The sequence below is a fragment of the Callithrix jacchus genome, chromosome 15, assembly GCF_049354715.1.
Source record: "Callithrix jacchus isolate 240 chromosome 15, calJac240_pri, whole genome shotgun sequence".
Classification (NCBI taxonomy): domain Eukaryota; kingdom Metazoa; phylum Chordata; class Mammalia; order Primates; family Cebidae; genus Callithrix; species Callithrix jacchus.
Window position 1 is genome coordinate 78,149,938 of NC_133516.1, and position 22,095 is coordinate 78,172,032.

Consider the following 22,095-nt stretch of genomic DNA (forward strand, 5'->3'; position numbering starts at 1 on the left):
TATCAGATTTCATGAGAACTCATTCACCATCAAGAGAATAGCATGGGGGAAACCACCCCCATGATTCAGTTACCTCCACTTGGCCTCTCCCTTGACATGTGAGGATTATGGGGATTATAAGGATTACAGTTGGGTGGGACACAAAGCCTAACCATATCAACATACACAAACCCCAGCAGTTTATGATCTATTTTATCCATCATTTTTTAAAATGGATATTTTGTCTTCACCCTAAGATTGTAAATTTTACAACCCAGTCAGTTGTCTTGAGGAATGTGCCTGGAAGAGAGTGTGCAGATGCTTTCAAGGCAGGGCCTAGGGGTTGCCCACATTCTTCCTACTCACACTGTTGCCTAAAATCCAGTCACATGGCAATGCCTAAGTGCAGTGAGAACTGGGAGACTTGCTTTGTGCCCCAGAAGAAAGGGAGAATGGGCTCAGCGTACTGGCAGCTTATGCTCGTGTCACTTGCAAGAGGACAGTGGTTTGAGAGAAGTGGGCAAGGCTGAGGGACGAGTGCTCCCTGTGAGAACAGAAAGCAGGGTTGGGGAAAGCAAGTGAGGAGGCAAAGGCAGGGAGATTGCACTTAGGGCTTGTAGAGGTTGGGAGGTTTTCAGGGTGTGAATATGAGGCTCTGTGAAAAGGTGTGGCAGTGGGCAGTACCAGCTGCTGTGAAATCCGGGAGAGGACCAGGTTAGGCAAGGCCACCACGGTGGAGCTGAAATCTCACAGGGAGAAGAACAATGAGGACTGAAGTATTTCGATGAGTGGAAATGGGGTTGGGCATGGCAGAAGTCTAGTGAAGCCTCGGCTGGGGTGAGTGGTCTTTGCCTGGGGAAGTGGATGTGGAGAATAAGAAATGAAGCATCAGTAGGATTGGAGGTAGGAGCATGAGGAGGGAGACAGCTGAGAGGCTGGGAAGCAAGATGGGTCAACTGAAATGAAAAGAATCAATATTCAATCCAGCTCACATAAACTATAGATCCCTTAAAGAACATCTCCTTGTGGTCAGACTAAATGAAAGAAATAATATTGGCCTACTGTAGACACTTCATAAAAGATTTGTTCTATGAATTAAATGAGTCCATTGAAAGCTGGCAGAGGGATTTCTCCATCCCCCAGGCAGGGAGTATATGTGGCAGTGTGTTGTTGGTACACATTTTGGTTGTCATCAGCTACCTTGCCCTCAAATCCCTGAGGGTTCTGCTAAGTTGGGGCTGCAGGCTTGGCTGGTCATGTGGTCAGACCCTGCCGTATCCCAGCCGGAAAGGTTAGCCTAGGCAAGAAGCCAGCTCCTCGCCTGTGTCCACTTCTCCCCTGGGCTCTCTGCCTGTTTACTAGTTTGTTTCTTCCCTCTTCATCAAAGGGATTGGGCATACCTGCCTCCTTTCTTGCTTGGGTTTCTTTTGTTCAAGTGCCTACAGTTTCTCAAATCTTCTACTCTGTTTCAGAAACAAACAAGAATTTGTCCTTTCCCCCAAAACAATCACCTTCACTTTTTTAGAGTTTTAGCCTTCAGCGATAGTAGGCACTCAAATAATGTAATGTCTGGTCCGGCATAGAGGAACCTGAATGCCCTGGCCATGATGCTGGGCAGCTGAGTACCCATTGAGCACTAGCCTTGACGGCAGGAAAAGAGATCTTGATTAGCAAAAAAATATATAGGGGAGCTGGGTGTCATGGCTGACACCTGTAATCCCAGCATTTTGGGAGGCTGAAGCAGGCGAACCCGGGAGTTCGAGACCAGCCTGGCCAACATGGCGCATGCATATATATGTATATATTTTGTTGTTGTTTGTTTGTTTTTGAGAGGGAATAGATACGCGTGCGCGCACGCGCGCATGCACATGCACACACACACACACACACACACACACACACACACACACGGAGTCAGGTGTTACATTGTTACAATAAGTAGCAAACCTCATCTTACCCTCCATGTAACAGTGATGGTGGAGTGAGCGAGCATGGTGGCTTACAGTAAGTTGCAAACACCAGTGTTCTAACAAGTATTCTTACCACTTAATGACTAAAGGCAGCAAAAGACCAGGTCTGGTGGCTTATACCTGTGATCCCAGCACTTTGGGAGGCTGAGGCAAGAGGTGCTTGAGCCCAGGAGTTCTAGAGCATGCTGGGCAACATAGCAAGACCTGGTCTCTACAAAAAATTAAAACATTAGTGGGGTATGGTGGCATGTGCCTGTAGTCCCAGCTATTTGGGAGGCTGAGGTGGGAAGAAACTTGGGCCTGGGAAGTTGAAGCTGCAGTGAGTGGCAATCACATTACTGCACTCCAGCCTGGGTGACAGAGCGAGACCCAGTCTCTCAGTAAAAACCAAAAAGCTGCACAGGATGCTTCAGGTTTCTGTTCTCATTCTGTTGCTTTTCTCCTTTGGAGAGTTTGTTGAGGGCATTTCTAGAGACCAGGGATCAGTGCTTTGTTTGTGTGCGGTAACCTCTTCCGCGTGGAGCATAGGGCCATCTGCAAGCCGTTGTGCTGTGTCCCATTAGAAGCCCATCCTGGAGCTAGTTTCCATTTTTCCTTGTTGAGATGTAGAAAAGTCCCCCCTCCTTTTCTATGGATTGAGGCCCCTCCGTACCTCAACCTGTAGAATATGCATCTATCCTTGTTCTATCCCTGTTCTCTGCAAGAGGATATTTATCCCTCCTGTTTGGTAGGTAACAGATCTGTGTATTTGGGCAGCAGAGAAATACTGCCTTCAGAAGGATGGAATCTGTGTGCCCAAAGTTTGTTTTCTGCTGTGAACTTGGCAGTGGCCTTGGCTAAGATGGGAGGCACATGTGGCAAAGAGCACTGGATGTGGACCCAAGAAGCCTGGACCAGATGAACTTTGACTTCTTGGGTGAACTTAGGCATGTGGACCTCTGATCCCCACCTGTGGAAGCCAGGCCATGGCACCAGGTGATGCAGTCAAGGGCCCTTCCCCTTGGAACTTGCTACGTCTGACTCCTGGCAGAGGGTCCAAATGTCGGGTCTCTGGGATCTGAAGCTCTTACACACTCAGACATCAGGATGTCATTCATGTGAGGAGGATTTTCTTTTTCTTCAACTTTTATGTTAGATACAGGGGGTACATGTGCAGGTTTGTTGTATGGGGATATTGTACTCAAGTAGTGAACATAGTACCCAACAGGAAGTTTTTTGACCCATAACCGCCCCGCCCCAGTATTTCACAGTATTTGTTGTTCCCATGTTTATGTCCTTGGGTGCTCAATGTTTAGGTCCCACTAATAAGTGAAAACGTGGGATTTGGTTTTCTGTTCCTGCATTAATTAGCTGAGGAAGGAAGATTTTCTAAGTCATGAGTCTGCCTTTTCTCCAAGGCTTCATGATTTGAGTTGTCTGTATTTATTGAATTCAGAGCTTAGAAATATAGGTATCAAGACATTTTCTTTTTTTTAAACCTTAAACTATTAAGGATTAAGGGACATTTTCTTGATTTATGTTTGTGTACCTTGAAGGTCTTAGTCATTACAAGATATGTACCTGGTCTCTGTCATTTTGGTTTTCTCTCTTTAAATATGCGTCTATCCTTGTTCAAGATTAAAATATCTAGGAGTTGTGGTTCACGCCTGTAATCCCAGCACTTTGGGCAGCCAACCTGAGGTCAGGGGTTTGAGACCAGCCTGGTCAACATGGCAAAATGCTGTCTCTACTAAAAATACAAAAATTAGCCAGGCATAGTAGCACATACTTGTAATCCCAGCTACTCAGGAGGCTGAGACAGGAGGATCACTTGAACCTGGGAGGCAGAGGTTGTAGTGAGCTGAGATCGCACCACTGCACTCCAGCCTGAGTGACAGTGAGACTGTCTCAAAAATAAAAATAAAAACAAAATTACCTAGAAAAGAAAACACGAAATAGAGATGAAGCTCTTGGTTTGTTGCCCATCTCCCTCTGTTGAGGTCTGCGGCACTTTCAGTTCCTTTTCTTGGTCTACATGAACCTACAGCTAAAAATCAGTCATGGCTTACTCCTTCCTTATTGAGCCAAAAATAAATCAATCAAAAGAAATTAGTCACAGCTATTTTTCAGACTCCGTAAAAAAGATCTTCACCTCCTGGGGGAATTCTCCTATTGAGGTAGCTGCCTTACCCTCAGAGCTCCTATGCCTCATGGTGCCTCAGCTAGTGGCTCTGAGTCCCTAGATCTCTGGGTCAATGACAGGACTCAATATATAGGTAAAGACATCTCAAAGTTGTTGAGCACATCAGTAAAGCCATCTAGCCTGCCCCAGGTAGCAAGAAAACGAACTTTGACATTGATGATAGAGGATAGAGATGCACGGCACTAAGAAGAAATCTCACTTTGGTCCACATGGCATATGGGGTGTCCCTTGCTGTCTCCAAGGCTGGAGCTGCTGAGAATGGGAGTCCCTTTGTACCATCATGTTGCTCACTTGGTCTGCACTTCTGAGGTCAATGCAACCCTGCATGTTGCAGCTTTAATGTGATTAACGGTGGTTTTCACACTGGCAACCAGAGGACAGTGCAGGAGCCCATGATTCTTGTTGCTGGTGCAGCTAACTTCAGGGAAGCCTCGGGTGCTTTGGAGCTGAGGTTTATCACAACCCCAGCTGAAGAATGTTTTTAAGGAGAAACATGGGAAAGCTGCTACCAATGAAGGGCATGAAGAGGCCTTCTCCAAACATCCTAGAGGATAAAGAAGCCTCAGAGCTGCTACAGTGTGCACTTGGGGAAGCCAGCAACACTCTTAAGGTTGTAATTGGCACTGACCTGGCTGCCTCAGTTCTTCAGTTCTGGGAAATATGATTTGGGCTTTAAGTCTCCTGATGGTCCCAGCAGGTACATTTGGCCCTGTACAAGTCCTTCATCAATGATGGGTAGTGTCCATCAAAAATCTCTTTGAGCAGAATGTTGGGAAGCTCAGATGAAGTTCACTGACAGTACAGGTATCCCAGCAGTGGGGGATCATCTCAGGAGGCATGGAATTGTGTACCTGCCTCCTGCTTAGGTAAAGCAGGTTGGCTCCTTGCCCTGGTATATTCCAGAGTATAAGCTGGTCCAGACCAGCAGGAGGAGTGTCAGGGGTTCCCATCACTCTGAGACTGACCGTGCTTCCATTGCCATCCTGGTGGTGGGGCTGCACTGGACTGATCAAAACAAGTGCACCTTGACAAACAGAACTGGGCCAAGTATAGTCAGCTCCTCAGAGCACAGGGGCTGGATTGCAGGGCTCAGTTTGCCAGTGAGAAATTCAGAAGTTCACTAGCAGAGTAAGCACTGGGCAGGCAAGCTCCTGTGCTCTTCAAGCTCTGGAAACCTAATTAGACATCTACTTCAGACAGCTCAAGACAGCAGACCCAAACTGGTAGGGCCTCAGGTGGTTACCCCTCCTTTCCCCAACAGCTGTGCTTTTCTCTCTGCTTCACTAGAACTGATCTATCAGAGCCAAGCTTGACCACCTGGAACCCCACTTGGAAAGCTCTGCTTTTAAATTTAAGGCCAGAATAATATGTGTGCGTGTGTGTGTGTGTGTGTGTGTGTGTATGTGTGTGTGTGTGTGTACATATATATATATATATATATATATATATATATATATATATATATATATGTACTTGAGCTCCTGAGCTCAAGCGATCCTCCTGCCTCAGGCTCCCAAAATGCTGGCAGGAGCCACCATATCTGGCCAGAAAACTCATTTTTCTAATCTTGTTCCACAACAAGTGTTTATGGAGCCACTTATGGTGTAGTCCTGGAGGTTGTTGACAGGCAAGATCCTCAGGGATTTAATGCACAAATAAAAAACTGTTACTTAAAAAAAAGGACACCTAGAAAACAAACAAACATACCATAGGCTTAGGACAATACATCCGGTTTTACTTATTTAAAACCACTGCAGAGTCTTCTTGACTTCTTGTTCTTTTTTGTGTTTGTCTTTTGTTTTTCTGAGAAAAGCTCTTGCTCTGTTACCCAGGCTGGAGTGCAGTGGCACAATCGCAGTTCACTGCAGCCTTGAACTCCTGGCTCAAATGATCCTCCTGCCTCAGCCTCTCAAAGTGCTGGGATTACAGGTGTGAGCCACCACACCAGGCTGACTTCTTTGTCTTGAATTTTACAAGGATTCTAAAGGGCATTGTGTAGTTCCAGGATATCTGAGACCCTGAGGGAGGGTGCATTCCTCTGATTTTTGTGCCTCTGCCAGCAGTCTGGCTTCTAACAAAGTGGTCAAGGGATGCTGACTCACGTGAGGCTTCTGGCAAAGTGTTCCTGAGGGAAGAGGAGGAGATCAGTGTCCTATCTCCTCCATGAAGGCTCATAAGACAGCACTGGCCTCCTGCCTGCCGGAGGGGGTGATCTTGTTTTTCACATTCGCCAGTGAAAAGGTGCTCAGAGAGAAGCCTGGGCTTGCTTTGCCATTAAAATCCCTTCTGCCGGAAAGGACCTGGGAGGCTTCATGTTTTATAACAAAGTATAGTGTTTCATTTTAAAATTAATACTTTAAACTCCTGGTGTCCCAAATGAGGTTGGGTCATTCTGATGACCAGCTTCTCCCAAACCCAAAGAAAGATTTTTTTTTATCAGTGTGTCATTATCATACAAACAACAAATATAAAAGCAAAAATGTTTTCGTCCCTTTACTGTAACACCTCATTTAAAATTTTTCTTTCAAATTCTAATAAATATAATTCTATATTCTGGGGTTTTTTCCTCCTTAGTGTAAATGTTTTAAATTTTTTCTTAAACCCCGTAATTATTAGTAATGACTGTCATCTATTGAAGTGATATGCTATGTTATTCTTATGGTAAGGATTTAGGTTGGCAAGTTTTAAAGATTATATTATAAATAATATTATAATAGATATCACATAGAATGCTTCCTTTCTCTTTGGCTGATTTTCTTGTAAGAAGTTTCTTGGAGTAGAGCACTAGGTCAGTGGATATGACCTGTACTGCCATGTTGTTCTCCTGAACGATGATTTAGCATCCAGTGGCTGAAAAGATAATGAGTGAACAGCTCAAAGGTTAATTCTTGAATGCCCGGGGTAAGACTTTTCAGCCACTTATATGTCATCTTATTTGTTTAACTATATATTATTTCATTTACTTATTTATTTATTTTTAGAGATGTAGTCTCATTATGTTGCCCAGGCTGGTCTCAAACTCTTGATTTCAAGTGATCCTCCCACCTAAGCCTCCCAAGTAGCTGGGATTATAGGCTTGAGCCACCACACCCAGCAATATATAGCAACTTTTTAATAAATTTAACTATACAACTTTTGATCGTTTCCATTTCCCTTGCTAATCATGTAGGCAGTTAGGAGCATTTTAACCATCAAAATAAGAATGAAACTGAACATTTTTTTTTTTTTGAGACAGAGTTTCGCTCTTGTTACCCAGGCTGGAGTGCAATGGCGCGATCTTGGCTCACCTCAATCTCTGCCTCCTGGGTTCAGGCAATTCTCCTGCCTCAGCCTCCTGAGTGGCTGGGATTACAGGCACGCGCTACCATGCCCAGCTAATTTTTTGTATTTTTAGTAGAGACGGGATTTCACCATGTTGGCCAGGATGGTCTCCATCTGTTGACCTCGTGATCCATCCGCCTCGGCCTCCCAAAGTGTTGGGATTACAGGCTTGAGCCACCGCGCCCGGCCTGAAACTGAACATTTTTCTTATGTATTTACAGTTTACAAAATCCTTAATATACAGCAGCTCAGTTAATCCTTACAATATTTGGTGAGGCATCTGGGATAGGGATAACCATTTCCTCCATTTTCAGACAATGAAAATGGAATGTAGAGAATTTAAGGTGAGCTGGATGGAGATGTTTTCTGGAGACATCCTGACCACCTCCTGCTCTCTTCCTCTGTTTCCCTGCCTAGGACTTTGGCAGCCCACGGTCAGTCATCTCTCGGTGTGATTTGAGGGCAAACCTTATGAGAAATGGTTGTGGAGGCCAGATGGAGAGCCCAGCCAGCAGCTCCCGTGTCCTGCGGAGCCTGCCCCTCAGCAGCAAAGGTTCCGGCTCCGCAGGCTGGGATGTCATTCAGATGACGCCGCAGGAGATTGCCGTGAACCTCCGGCCGGGTGAGTTGCCCACAGTAAGGGCTGGGTGCTCTGGGCTCAGGAGGGCCCATGGGTGAGGTGGAACTTGTTAATGGGGCAATGAGTCAGGCCAGGCTGAGATTGGAGCGAGATGCTGATGGGGAGGCGAGGCTCAGACCTCAGGAAGCAGAGTATGTTCTTATCAATGTGTCTGTGGATAGCCTTCTATGGACAGAGGAATATCTTTGCTATTTTTAAACAATTGTGGTGAAATATACATAACATTTGCCATTTTAAGGATTTTTAAGTGTATAGTTCAGCAGCATTAAGTACATTCACAATATTGTGTAAGCATCACCACTATCTATTTCCAGAACGTATTCATCATCCTGAACAGAAAATCTATACCCATTAAACATTAACTCCTCATTCTCTCTTTCCCTTGGTCCCTGGTAACTGGCGTTCTACTTTATTTTTTATTTTTTAATTTTGTTTAAATCAGGAAGCAACTGATGGTAGAAATTACAGTCATTCAAGGTGTGGTGGCTGCCCACTCTACTGTCCTACTCTGAACTTGACTAACCCAGGTACCTGCCTGCAGTAGAATCGTCCAATATTTGTCCTTTGACATTTGACTTATTTCACTAAGTGTAATGTTTTCAAGGTTTGTGCATATTTTGGCATGTGTCAGAACTTCATTCCTTTTTCGGCTGAGTAATATTTCATTGTGTGGGTGTACACATTCTGTTTATTCATTCATCTGTTAGTGGAGATTTAGGTTGCTTCAACTTTTGACTATTGTGAATCATGCTGTGGTTTATTCTAGGAGGTTGCTGGTAGATATACTCTCTAGTGAATGCAACTTGCTCAGGAAACACGCTACTTTTAGGAAAAAGTGTTTTTTCCTGTTAGCAAATTCCATTTGAGTCTGTAGCATTCTGAAAGAGCACACTTTTAGAGTGGAGATATTTTGTTTTGTGACCCTGGGGCCTTGCAAGCCTGAGAGCTGCTTAAAATAAGGAAATGGTAATATAATTACTTATAATGTAATATAAAGAAACAGTTTTGCACATCTACTATGTGCTAAACACTTGACCTACCTTAAGGTAGCTATCTTTTTTTTTTTTTCCCCAAGATGGAGTATCGCTCTGTCACCCAGGCTAGGAGTGCAATGGCACAATCTTGGCCCACTGCAACTTCCGCCTCCCGGGTTTAAGCGACTCTCCTGTTTCAGCCTCCCTAGTAGCTGGGCTTGCACCACCACCCCCAGCTACTTTGTGTGTGTGTGTGTGTATTTTTAGTAGAGATGAGGTTTTACCATGTTGGCCAGGCTGGTCTTGAACTCCTGAGCTCAAGTGATCTACCCTCCTTGGCCTACCAAAGTGCTGGGATTATACGCATGAACCACTGTGCCTGGCCAGGTAGCTCTCATTTTACACATGATGAAACAACCTACTCAAGGTCTCTTAGTTAGTTGGTGGTGAATCCATTCAGCCCCAGGTCTTGTAACCACAAACCCATGATTGTTTCTAGTTCATCACTTTTATTATCTAATATTCTGGATATTAGAAGCCTCGCAATGTCAAAAGGTTGTATGTGCATGTGGCTAAATTGGAAAGTATCACACTATTGGGAAGGGGCAGATTTTTTCACATTTCACTGAGTTTTAGCCATTTCTTCCATCCCATGGTCTAGGAAACCATTGACAATAACTGTTTGTAGATGGTTTATGTAGATGGTTTATGCCTCCAGAGCACCTCATAGCAGTGGAAAGATCATGGATCTGGCTGGCTCTCTTGGGTTCTAGCTCTGGCTCTGTCCCTAGCTCCAAGGCCCTGAGCACGTTACTACATCTTTCAGCATCTTAGGGTCTTTGTCACCTTTGTTCCTCACAGGCATGTTCAGAGGCTTAAATGGGACTTTTTGTATCAGTGAACTTTTCAAAGTTAAAATTATGTTTTCAAAGAGCAATGGCCAAGGGTACCAGATGGAGGTTTGACTGGGGGTGCTCAGTACCTCAAAACTGTATTTAATACAGTGCTGCATGTGGTAAGCACTCAGTGAAGCTCATTGTTGTTGCTGTGGCTATCATTGTGTGGTCTGCACCATGAGTCTTTAAAGAGCTCTGAGTCATCATATAGTTGAGAAATGTTTTATTTTGTCTGTTTTAATTGTCTTGAAAATGAGAAACAAAAGAAGAGTGTAAGATGGCCCAGGACTTTTGCAAACCTTCTCACTGGAAGCGGCACTCAGCCTTTTTGTTTGGTGAGATACTAAGTTGAGAGGGAAAAGGAAGGGAACTCTTACAAAGCTGTGTGAGTGGGTAGAAAAAAGTAAGCCGAGGCCACGTATGGTGACTCACGCCTGTAATCCCGGCACTTTCGGAGGCCAAAAAGGGCAGATCACCCGAGGTCAAGAGTTCAAGACCAGCCTGACTAACATGGAGAAACCCCATCTCTACTAAAAATACAAAATTAGCTGGGTGTGGTGGAGCATGCCTGTAATCCCAGCTACTTGGGAGGCTGAGGCAGGAGAATCGCTTGAACCTGGGAGGCAGAGGTTGCAGTGAGCTGAGATTGTACCATTGCACTCCAGCCTGGGCAACAAAAGCGAAACTCCCTCTCAAAAAAAAAAAAAAAAAAACAGAAAGAAAGTTAAAATGTCAGCTATGCCCTGAGCCCTTATGAGGAGACATGGTTGGTAATGTCCTCTGGGGAAACAGAAATATCTTATGTAAACACAGGCGCAGGGTCAAGGATTTGGACCTAAAGGGAATATCGGAGTTGTTGCAGACTGTCAATATATTGGAACACTGTGTTGTATAAGAATAGTGTATTGACTAATGTGAATGCCGTATCTTCTTTTTCTACTGTAGTAACAGTATAACAATAACATGAAATTCCAGAAAATAATCCACTTTAACATAATAGTATTTTTCATTTTTACTGTATCCTCTGCCTTTATTTACCTCTTTATATTTTTCATCTACTTATTATCATAATGTATTTATAATCATGTGCTATTTTCATTCAATAATCTTTGAAAATGAGGACAGAATTCTCACCTCCAAAGAGTTGGTAGTTTCGGAGTCATCGTGGAGGGAGGTTTTGGCTTACATTTTTGGAACTCGTCATCTAGAATAGCTCTTAAAGCCTGTGGTGTTCTCTCCAAGAAGTAAGTATCCCTTATGGTGGCAAATCTTTACTCTTTAGGTAGACTTAACGTAGGAAAGAGTTGCATCACACAAATCCGAAGATGTTAGCACTTTAATAATACCAGTTTTAAAATCAGAGTTAAGGTGAGAGTGTGAGCAGAGATGGTTGGCTTGATTATCAACTGGCCTTTACAGCAGCCCCCATAGAAGAGTTAGAGAGTGATTTGAAGGCTGGGTGCAGTGGCTTATGCCTGTAATCTCAGTGGTTTGGGAGGCTAAGGAGAGAGGTTCAATTGAGGTCAGGAATCTGAGACCAGCCTGGGCAACATAGTAAGACGCCATTGCTACAGGGAAGACTAGGGGAGACTGAGGTGGGAGGGTCCCTTGAACCCAGGAGTTTGAGGCTCCAGTCTGAAAATAAAAACCAAGCCATTTGAGTAATGGTTTGACCAGGTTTGTATACAATTCATATTTATGCATAAAACTTAACATATGCTCAATTAAAGAAAAAAATCATTCCTATTTGGCATAGCTACATCTCCTGCTAAGCACTATGATATGGTTTCTGGTATTAGAAATAAAATGGAAACCATGACCCTATGTTTATCCAAAACCACAGAGTGGGTGCTGTGTGCAGCTGTGTCTTGTAGAAGGTGTCGACGTGGAGAGTCCAGTGCTGGGGTTCATCCATGTTGTAGCATGTACTTTATACCTTTTTATGGCCAGATAATATTCCACTGTGTATGTATAGATATACTACGTTTTAGTTGGTGGACATTTGGGCTGTTTCTACTGTGGGACAATTCTTTTTTCTTTTTTTTTAAATAAACCCACAGTTAACATCCTATACTTTTGGGCAATTATGACTAATGCTGCTATGAACATTCATGTACACACTACTGTGGGTACATATGTTTTCAATAATCTGGGCTCTATAGCTAGGAGTGGAATTGCTGGGTCATGTGGTAATTCTATGTTTAACTTTTTGAAAGACTGCCAAACTTTAAGCAGGATCTTGTGTAAATATAGGATCATGTTTTCCATTTTATTTCAATACTGAAAACTACGTGTCAGGATAAGAACCTTAGAAAATCCCTAACAAAGATCGTGCAGTCCTTTAAAAAGTACATAAACTGGAAAGTAAAGCATATTGAGAGTGGTCAAAAGCTAAAGGTGGTTTTGAAACACTGAGCAATTAGGAAGAGTTTATTAAAGTCATTATTGGCCTCAATCCTTTAACCTCCTAAAAAATGACCCTTTATTGGTAGCTTTTTTAAATTTTGAAATAATTTTAGACTCACAAGAAGTTGCAAAAATAACACAGAGATGTTCTATATACCCTCCTCTGCTGCCCTCAATGATAACAACTTTTTAACTTCTTTTTTTTTAATAAAGACGGGGTTTCACCACGTAAGTCAGGCTGGTCTTGAACTCAAGACCTCAGGTGATCCGCCCGCCTTGGCCTCCAAAGGGTTTGGAATACAGGCATGAGCCACCCTGCTGAGCCAATGATAACATCTTAATATAACCAGAGTATGGTATCAAAACCAGGAAACCGAAATGGTTACACTTCTATTAACTAAACTACAGGTAATTGGTTGCTTTTAAGTTTCCTGCCAGCCCCTATATTTTTCCTCCTGTCTCCTTCCAGGTTCTACTTGGAAGTAGCCATTTTTAGGTATTGTTTTTGCAATAAAGTACCCTGGGTGACAGTGTGTATAGCTTAAATAGATGAAGAAAGTCTTTTGATGATGAATGGATAAGGGGTTATTTTAAAGGAAGCTAGAAGTATAGAGCCCTGGGCTTGGAGGCAGACACTGTAGAAAACAATCATCTCTTCATGTGACTTGTTCCTTGGTTCTATCGGTCAACAGTTACAATTTTGAGGTGGGGAGGGGGTGCAGTACAGCCTGGCAGCCTTGTTCCAGACCAGCGAGGCAATACTTAGGCTCTAGATCTGAATTTAATCCTGGTATACTCATTGCCTTCTGCTGTAGTGATTGGAAGAACTGTCTGCTCATTTATGATGTATGTACCAGGGTGCTAATTTTCTGTTCAGTTGTAGTCCTGTTATAACAGAGTTGATTTTTATGTTTCCCTTCTTTCTTTCAGTTTCCAGCACAGAAGAGTACTTCTAGGGAATCAAAAACCACTTGCATTTATTTTGGGATGGCAAGGGTCTTTATTTGCTGAGGTACTACTTTGTCTTAACACTTTGAACAAAAATAAGTCTTAAAAGCTTTTGGCTTAAAGGCAGGAAACCTGAGGGAAAAGAAGAAAGAAAAAATAAATAAAAGTTTTAAAAAGTTTATGAGGCTGGGCACATGGCTCACACCTATAATCCCAGCACTTTGGGAGGCTGAGATGGGAGGATCACTTGAATTCAGGAGTTTGAGGCCAGCCTGGATAACATGGCGGGACTTTGTCTCTACTAATAATTTTTAAATTACCCAGACGTGATGGTGCATGCCTGGTTACTTGGGAGGCTTAGTCCCAGTTACTTGGGAGGCTGAGGCGGGAGGATTACTTGAGCCCAGGAGGTTGAGGCTGCAGTGAGCCATGGTTATGCTGCTGTACTCTAGCCTGGGTGACAGAACAAGACCCTGTCTCAAAAAAAAAGTTTTTGCTGGAATTCTCAAGTCACCTCTAGAAATGTTTGTCATCTGAAATATATACCTAAGAAAAAAGCCAACTTTCCACTTTTTATTAAAGGGAGGGCAGAGAGAAGAAAGATTTAAAAATGCATTTCAGATGGAATGCTAGTTGATGCCTGATTACATGGAGGAATCTGTACTTACAAACTGAGCAGTACAAAGATTCTGCAAAATGCAATTGGAGCTGGGTACTCTGGAACCAGGAACAACCAGAAGGACATGAGAGGGGCTGCCTGGGGAGTAGCACCTCACAGGTGCCAGGTGATCAGCTTCTCTTTTAAGTTTGCTGTTTCTCTGATCCTGCCCCTGGTCCTGAGGCTGGCAGGGATTACATGGAACAGCCCCAAAGAGAAGGGGCATAGCCACAGGGTACACAAGCCTGTAGAGACCCTAGGTGGAGAGGAAAGGAGCAGAGGAGCATGAATCAGGACACATGGGCTAGAATGCTGTCACCAGAGACAGGTGAGACCGAGACAGGCACATAAAAGCAAGAAGTGCTTCCCACTCTGCTGGGCAGCAAGAGGTGGCAACTGGCTTAAAGTCTTGGGTGGCACAGGAAAGCAGCGTGGCCGGGAAAGGGTTGGAAGGGAGGAGAGTGCTTAAGCGTGTGTGGTTCTGGAAGTGTACCCAAGGGTGGAAAACATACCCCAGACCTCCTCTCAGCAGAAAGTGCACTTCACATGCAATAATGGCTTCACCTTCAAGCTGCTAATGTTAGAGGCTTCCCTTTTTGGGGAGTTGTTGGTACACTGGAAACTTAATGCCACAGATTTGACCAGGAATGTCAGTCCCTCCATGATCTGCTGACAGAACATTCTGTCATTGCCACAGCCTATTCAGGGGTCTGTGGCATTTAAAATCAAGCATACTAGAGGCAGCAATAAACCCTCATTCTGAACATCAGTGATGTTATCATCTTGCTTATACCCTCTCTTTCTGGAAAAATGGGAGAGTATTTCTTTTTAACAACTGCAGCCTTCCATTGGAAGGGTGTGTGTGTGTGTGTGCACATGTATGTGCATATGTGTTTTCTTACTGATCAATTTCTCTTAGAACGTAATGCCAAATTTCTTGCTCCAGAATAGATAGTCTCTTAGGATACAAAGGGACCTATATATCATACCTTCTTTCCCTCTGCCTTCATGTCTGGAAAATTTGGGGTTAAATGTATATGCTCAAAGCTGTAGCTGTTGAAATTCAAGTTTCTGGCAGGATTTTCTATCTCTCTTTTTATCCTCACAGGAAATTGCTTTAGTAATTGACTTTTGGGAAAACGGAGGCCAAAGTTTTCTTTGTGTAGGAACATTTGTGTGGTGTTTATCTCCTTTAATCCCTACAATAGTTAATATCCTTCCCACTTGACTGATGTAAAAACTGAGCAGTGTGTTGAAGGCAGCCTGAGTTCTCCCAAGTCCTTGTGACCAGGTCTGGATTCAAACCCAGCTCCCCTGCTTCCAAGCCTCTGTCCCATAGATGCCTCTCCACCTCCCAGAATCCAAGCCCATTCTTTGTTTCCTGGTTCTAAAATGCCCATCTGTTAATTTCTTAGAATTCATAAAAAAGTAGAAGTAGATTCTGGATAAAATAAGTTGTAACTGAGAACTTGGGGAGACAGGTGGCAAAAAATGAAGAAGACCTGCGAAAAGATCATGGCATCAGGTGGAGGAGATAGGATTGCAGGCTCTGTCCATCTGGGGTCTGTCATCTGCCCAAGGGCCAAGGAGAGATTTTCCCTTCCTCAACTCTCCCCTCCTCCCTGCCCCTTCCTCACTATGATGTGGCACCCAAAGAGTCTTTTGGCAGGACCTGCTGTGTCTGTCTGACAGGAGCCAGAGACAGACACTGCAGCAATCTGGAATTCATTCTGGAAGAAAGTCTTGAACATTCCTGTTTGAGTCAGACTCAGATGATTTTAAAAAGTAGACTTATACCAATAGGCAACTCAAACTCCATCAATTCCTAGGCGCCTAGAACAATACACACAAAGACAAGTCAGGGGAAGCAGGCTCAGAGCTGCCACACTGGCTACAGGCAGTAATGATCATAATCATACTTCATCTGTGCAAGCCTGTACTGCTCATAAAACACTGCCCTCCCTCCTGAGCACATCATAGGCTTAACTGATGCTGTGAGTGTTGTTGTTAGTTCCATTTTATATTTCAAGAAAACCGAGGCTCAAGTTGCACTCCTATTAAGGGACAGAGCTGGAACTTGAACCAAAATCTTTTGATCATTTTATTCTTCATGGTCTAGTTAGTGAAACATGCCTTGTTGTCCTGGTGGGAGGAGGAGAGGGAGCATGGAGGATTGAGTTCCCTGCAAGTTCAAGAAGGCTTCAGTTTGCTAGTTGTCAGCTTGAGATGAAAGACTGGTTGCTCTGAGATGCTGCTGGCAAGTCAGGTGTAGGCCCGCTGGGCAGAAGTGAGGCCACCTTTGCTGTTGTGACTCTAAATACACAAAGAATCTATCCATATTTCAAGTATGTATAGACGGTTCTACTGCAGGATAAATAGGACATCTCTTGGCATTCCTGAAAGGTTAATAAGCCCAAGGCAGATAGAATGACCTGGTATGAGTTGAGCCTTAAAGTTGGTTCTAGGTGATTTGATTTTTTTCTTTGTTTGTTTGTTTTGAGACAGAGTTTCGCTCTTGTTGCCTGGCCTGGAATACAATGGCGCAATCTCAACTCACTGCAACCTCTGCCTCCTGGGTTCAAGTGATTCTCCTGCCTCAGCCCCCCAAGTAGCTGGGATTACAGGCATGCACCACCATGTCCGGCTAATTTTGTGTTTTTAGTAGAGATAAGGTTTCTCTGTATTAGTCAGGCTGGTCTTGAACTCCCGACCTCAGTTGATCCACCTGCTTGCTAAAGTGCTGGGATTACAGGCATGAGCCACTGCACCTGGCCAGTGAGTTGTTTTTATAAATTATGAAGATCCTTATCTGGCTGGGCATCGTGGCTCACACCTGTAATCCTAGCACTTTGGGAGGCCGAGGTGGGTGGATCACGAGGTCAGGAGTTCAAGACGAGCATGGACAATATGATAAAACCCCATCTCTACTAAAAATACAAAAATTAGCTGGGCATGGTGGTGTGTGCCTGTAGTCCTAGCTACTCGGGATTCTGAGGCAAAATAATTACTTGAACCTGGGAACTGGAGGTTGCAGTGAGCTAAGATCACGTCACTACACTCCAGCCTGGGCAACAGAGCAAGATTCTGTCTCGGGGGGGAAGAAAGGATCATTATCCTGGCCTGGGTCCTTGCTCTGACTTGAGCCTCTCTTTGAACTCTATAGGGTGAGACAGTAAAGACCACACCTACTAGACACTGGCTTTCCTCTTTGTTCTTTTCCTCTGAATTAACTCCCCTCTTCTCTGCCTGTTGGCTGTCTTATTGTAACTGGTAGACAAATCTAGGGTGACTTTTCTCTTTCTTCTCGTTTTCTTTTTTTGATGGAGCTAGAATCTGGAATCCATCTTCCTGTATTTATATATGAAGTTTCTGATGATAACGAGTTGTGACTGTGATGTCCCAAAACATCAAATATGCCCCCCAAACTAAATACTAGTCTGGTAAATGGTGAGGCAAATAGAAACAAAAACAGGTGACATGGCATAGGCATGTGTATTTTTGCCCATTGGGAAATTTTAAACAACCATCTTTGTTTCTCTGCCCTCCCTTGCCTTGCATATCTCTGTCCCCAACTTGATTCTTCCCCACTCAGGCCCATATCTCTCTTACACACATTTTCATCGCACTGAGTGTTTTGCTGGAGTTGGTATGTGGTTGGTGGGCTACTCTCCACCTAGTTTGTGTCCATGAAATTGTCTGGCTTACTGTCTGCTGATGACCCAAGGGTCCTTGTTGCTGAGAAGACAGAACACCACCAAGGAGCCTGGTTGTTAAGGAGTTTCCTTAGAAATGCTAAACCCAGGCCGGGCATGGTGGCTGACGCCTGTAGTCTTTGGGAGGCTGAGGTAGGTGGATAACTTGAGGCCAGGTGTTCAAGACCAGCCTGGTCAACATGGAGAAACCCTGTCTCTACTAAATATGCAAAAATTAGCTGGGCATGGTGGTGGACACTTATAATCCCAGCTACTCAGGAGGTCGAGGCTTGAGAATTGCTTGAACACAGGAGGGAGAGGTTGCAGTGAGCCAAGACTGTCCCACTGTACTCCAGCCTGAGTGACAGAGCAACACTCTGTCTCACAAAAATAAAATAAAATAAGAAATGCTAAGCCCAAGGTTTGGGAAGTAGAACCCAGGCCTCCATCCTCAGCACCATATTCCCTTCAGGTGCTTTACTTCCAACAAAATCTTTCTTGTGGGAGGTACACAATCACTAAAGAAAAGTAAGAGGTAAGCCAGCTTTGAAAGCAAATCCCATCACTCAGCCTTCAACAGGTCACACAGCCTCTAACACACGTGGCCGCTCTGTTGGTGCAGGTGACAAGACCACCTTCCAGCTGCAGGTTCGCCAGGTGGAGGACTATCCTGTGGACCTGTATTACCTGATGGACCTCTCCCTGTCCATGAAGGATGACTTGGACAATATCCGGAATCTGGGCACCAAACTCGCAGAGGAGATGAGGAAGCTCACCAGCAACTTCCGGTTGGGGTTCGGGTCTTTTGTCGATAAGGACATTTCTCCTTTCTCCTACACGGCACCGAGGTACCAGACCAATCCATGCATTGGGTAAGTGACCAGTTGCCCTTCTGTTGGGTACTTCAGGGTGGGAAAATAGAGTCGCAGGAAAATTTAGCTCAAAGAAAGAATTACGGAAGGCATGGTTAGGAGGGGTGGCCAGGCTTAGGCGTTTAATTCGATTAATGATGAGCACACATTCTCTCCTTTTCTGACATGTGAATAAGTGAATGAACTATCACAAGCGTGCAAAGATAAAATGTTCATAACCCCTTGATTTTCCTGCCTGCCTTGCACAGCACCATTTGCTCACATTAATAGAATTCAGAAAATGTCCTTAGGGAGTGATGGACCCAGATTATCAGGGAGGCAGGGGGCAGGGCAACTTAAACTTTCCCCTTGCTTGCAGTAACTTGGTAGAGATGCTTGGAAGAAATGAATTCAAAATTTGTTCCTGTTGTTTTTCCATAAATAAGTATAACTTATTCTCACAAATTTAAATTAAAATTCTGTTTAAAAGGTAAGCATTTTTTTCAACATAAGTCAAACACCTGAACTAGAAAAGATTTGACATTTTATTAGAAAACAAGTGTCTCTAACTGCTGCAACAAGTCTATAACAACAAAGTGTATCATGGGTCAGACCTGCTGGAAGTTTATTAGTCCTGCTCGTCAAATCCAACTGGGTCTCTTCATCCATGCAACTTCTCCTGCAAGCAGGAGACCTAGTGCCTTCCATCTTTCAGCTTTACCATCTTCCACACATGGCTTCTAAGGTCATGCTGCCTGGAGGACATTGCATAGGAGGATAGGCTTTGGCCATGCCCACTTCCACATGCTACTAGATGGAACAGAACTGAGCCAGGAGGCTGGGAACTGGTGTAGCTGTATGCCCAGGAATGAAAAGAAATAGGATTGGTGAATGGGACTCCGCCATGGGGTGTTTGTGTGCATGTTGGGGGTGGACTCCGCCATGGGGTGTTTGTGTGCATGTTGGGGGTGGACTCCGCCATGGGGTGTTTGTGTGCATGTTGGGGGTGGTGGTTGTATGAGGGGATTGCATTCTTCAGCCCATGCAACAACCTCTACTAGGTTGGTTTCTTTTCTTTTTAGTCTTTCAGGAGTTTCTTTAAATGTCAAGATCATGCAAGTGATGACAGTGAATGGCAACTTCCAACTTTTGCTTCCTCATCTCCACATTTAACTTTAGTGAGGGTTTGGGATGTAAAGTCCAAAAGAGAGTAGGGAACAACTAAGACTTAAGTTTTTACTAAGTGTCAAGCCTCATACTAAATATTTTCTATGGATTATCTCATTTAAACTCATAACAGTCTGTTGAGGTCTCTAAGGTAAGTATAAGCCAGATTTTAAAATGGGGAAACTGAGGCCTAGAGAGAAAAGCTTACCTAATGTTATACAAATAGCAAGGGGCAGAGCTGGAATATGAATACAGACAAGCTACTTTTAGAGTCTGCATGTGCATTTTTTTTGAGACCGAATCTCACTCTGTCACCCAGGCTGGAGTGCAGTGGCACAATCTCAGCTTACTGTAACCTTCACCTCCTGGGTTCAAGCCAGTTCTCCTGCCTCAGCCTCCCAAGTAGCTGGGATTACAGGCTCATGCCACCACACCCGGCTGATTTTTGTATTTTTAGTAGAGATGGGATTTCACTGTGTTGGCCAGGTTGGTCTCAAACCCCTGGCTTTGGGTGATCCACCCACCTTGGCTGGGATTACAGGCATAAGCCACCTGCACCCAGCCTGCATTTCCATTTAATATAATGCCTTCTTCCTCATCCAAATCACATTACAACAGATACTTTACCTTAGGCTAAGTAATAATACCTGCTCCAAAAACCACCCTTCCCCCATCCCTTAGGGGCTTACCTGAGGATAATGGTAGGCTATGCTATACTGCAGTAATGTACAATCTCCAAATCTCAGTGGCTCAACATAATGAAAGGATTTTTTGTTTTTGCTTGTGCAAAATCTGATGAAGACTGAGCAACTTTCCTTGGCAGCCCTCCAGGCAGTAACTCAGGGATCCATCTCCTTCCATCTTGTGATACCATTCTTATTTCTTGGTCTTCCAGTTGCCACCAAGGGGAAAGAGCTGTTCTTAAACCCCTGAGCCCTCCTCTCTCCACAAGTCCTCTTTGGTAGCCTTCAGAGCTCCCAGCTCCAAGTTGGGCTGGGTGATGGGAGCACATCAGTGTGTTGGTGGCATGGGCTCCTCTGAATCCCTCCAGGCCCTCCTGTGCACTCTCCTAGAAGGTGCCTTAGATCTTCTCCAGGGGTTGGGAACTGGCACTGGTGGAAAAACAATAACACAAGAAAAAGTTTTAAATACAAATGAAACTTCAAATTCTTTAACAACAAAGAGGCACTAAGCGTCATTATTTGCTGGGTTTAGCTTCCTCCGGACGACAGGTGGTCACAGGAATTATTACTTTGATCCTGTCTCCAAGCCCCTTTCAGCTAAGTCTAGGTGCCAAGTGTTTTTTGTTGAAGTTTTGCTACTTACCAGGAGCAGCACCATCCTAATGCAAGCCCTCACCAAGCCTTTTTCAATCCATCTGGAGTAGTGATTTTATTTGCTTCTTTTCACTTCTGTCCTAATTGGGCCCTTTCTCCAGACAGATACGGTGTGTCCCCGCTTTCATTCTTCCAAGGTCCATCCACTGACAGATTCTAGATTGGAAGCTGGCAGAGAATCAAGGGCTGGCTCCAGGCGCTCAGCATTTAAATATTCAAGGTTATGACACATTACTTATTCAGAGCTCGCTCCCTAAGCCCTCAAAGGCAGACCCCCTTGCAGACAGTAAAACTCTTGACAGTGAGTACAAGGCACACCGAAGCTGATTGTAAGGCAGGAAGTGCAGTGAAGAAGGAGAGCGTGGAAGGAAACCTCGGGCCTGAGTTATGCAAAGCTCTCTTCTCTAAGCTGGGAGGCACACGCAGTGCGGGGCACAGTGTGGCTTGGTGAGGAGGCCGAGCTTTATCTCCGCATGTCCAGGCAGTGCAGCATCCTGCATCTCCTCAGAGATTTCCCACTGCTCCTCGGAGAGAAGGGCACACTGTTGGGGGTGTAATCTGGCTGTTCCTGGGCCTGAGCCAGCCTATACATGTGCTTTGTTTGTCTTCTGTTAGTAGCACTGTGAGATAGTTACCAACATTTTTTTTAAATCAGAAAATCTAATTGAGAATAACTAGGATTTCTAGGTTTTTTTGAAAAACTAGGAGATCTGGGAAAGCTGGGCTTGGAGCACAGGTTGTTTGGCTGCCACAGTTCCTACCACTCCCTCTTGTCTTGCAGCTGGCCGGTTGCACCTGCTTCCATTCCATGCCTCGGCTCAGGAATGTTTGTTCATCCTTGTCAAACTATCCCTTTCCTCCAGCTGCTGTGGAAAACCACAGCCCTTCTTAAGCTCCAATGGCGCCTTCGGTTAGGTGTTTCTTTCCTGTGGTAGAAGCAGCGTTAGCCCCCGGGCAGTTTTAAGGAGATAAGGAAGTCAGGAGAAGGGATTTAATCACTGTGCAGGACAGCTGAGAAGAGAGAGCCAGTGTGCATGGGACTGCCCTACTGTTTGTCCCTCCTTCTTCTGCTCC

At 44.4% G+C, this 22,095-nt stretch overlaps 1 protein-coding gene across 2 annotated transcripts in view; it reads left to right on the forward strand.

Moving 5' to 3' along the window:
- ITGB5 (integrin subunit beta 5) overlaps window positions 1-22,095 on the forward strand; it is a 125,686-nt gene that overhangs the window by 17,942 nt on the left and 85,649 nt on the right. For both annotated transcript variants that reach the window (XM_002758724.7, XM_054246253.2), the window contains exons 3-4: window positions 7,870-8,074; window positions 18,289-18,538. In XM_002758724.7, coding sequence (XP_002758770.3) covers window positions 7,870-8,074; window positions 18,289-18,538 — 455 coding nt within the window. The remainder of the gene's footprint in view (window positions 1-7,869; window positions 8,075-18,288; window positions 18,539-22,095) is intronic.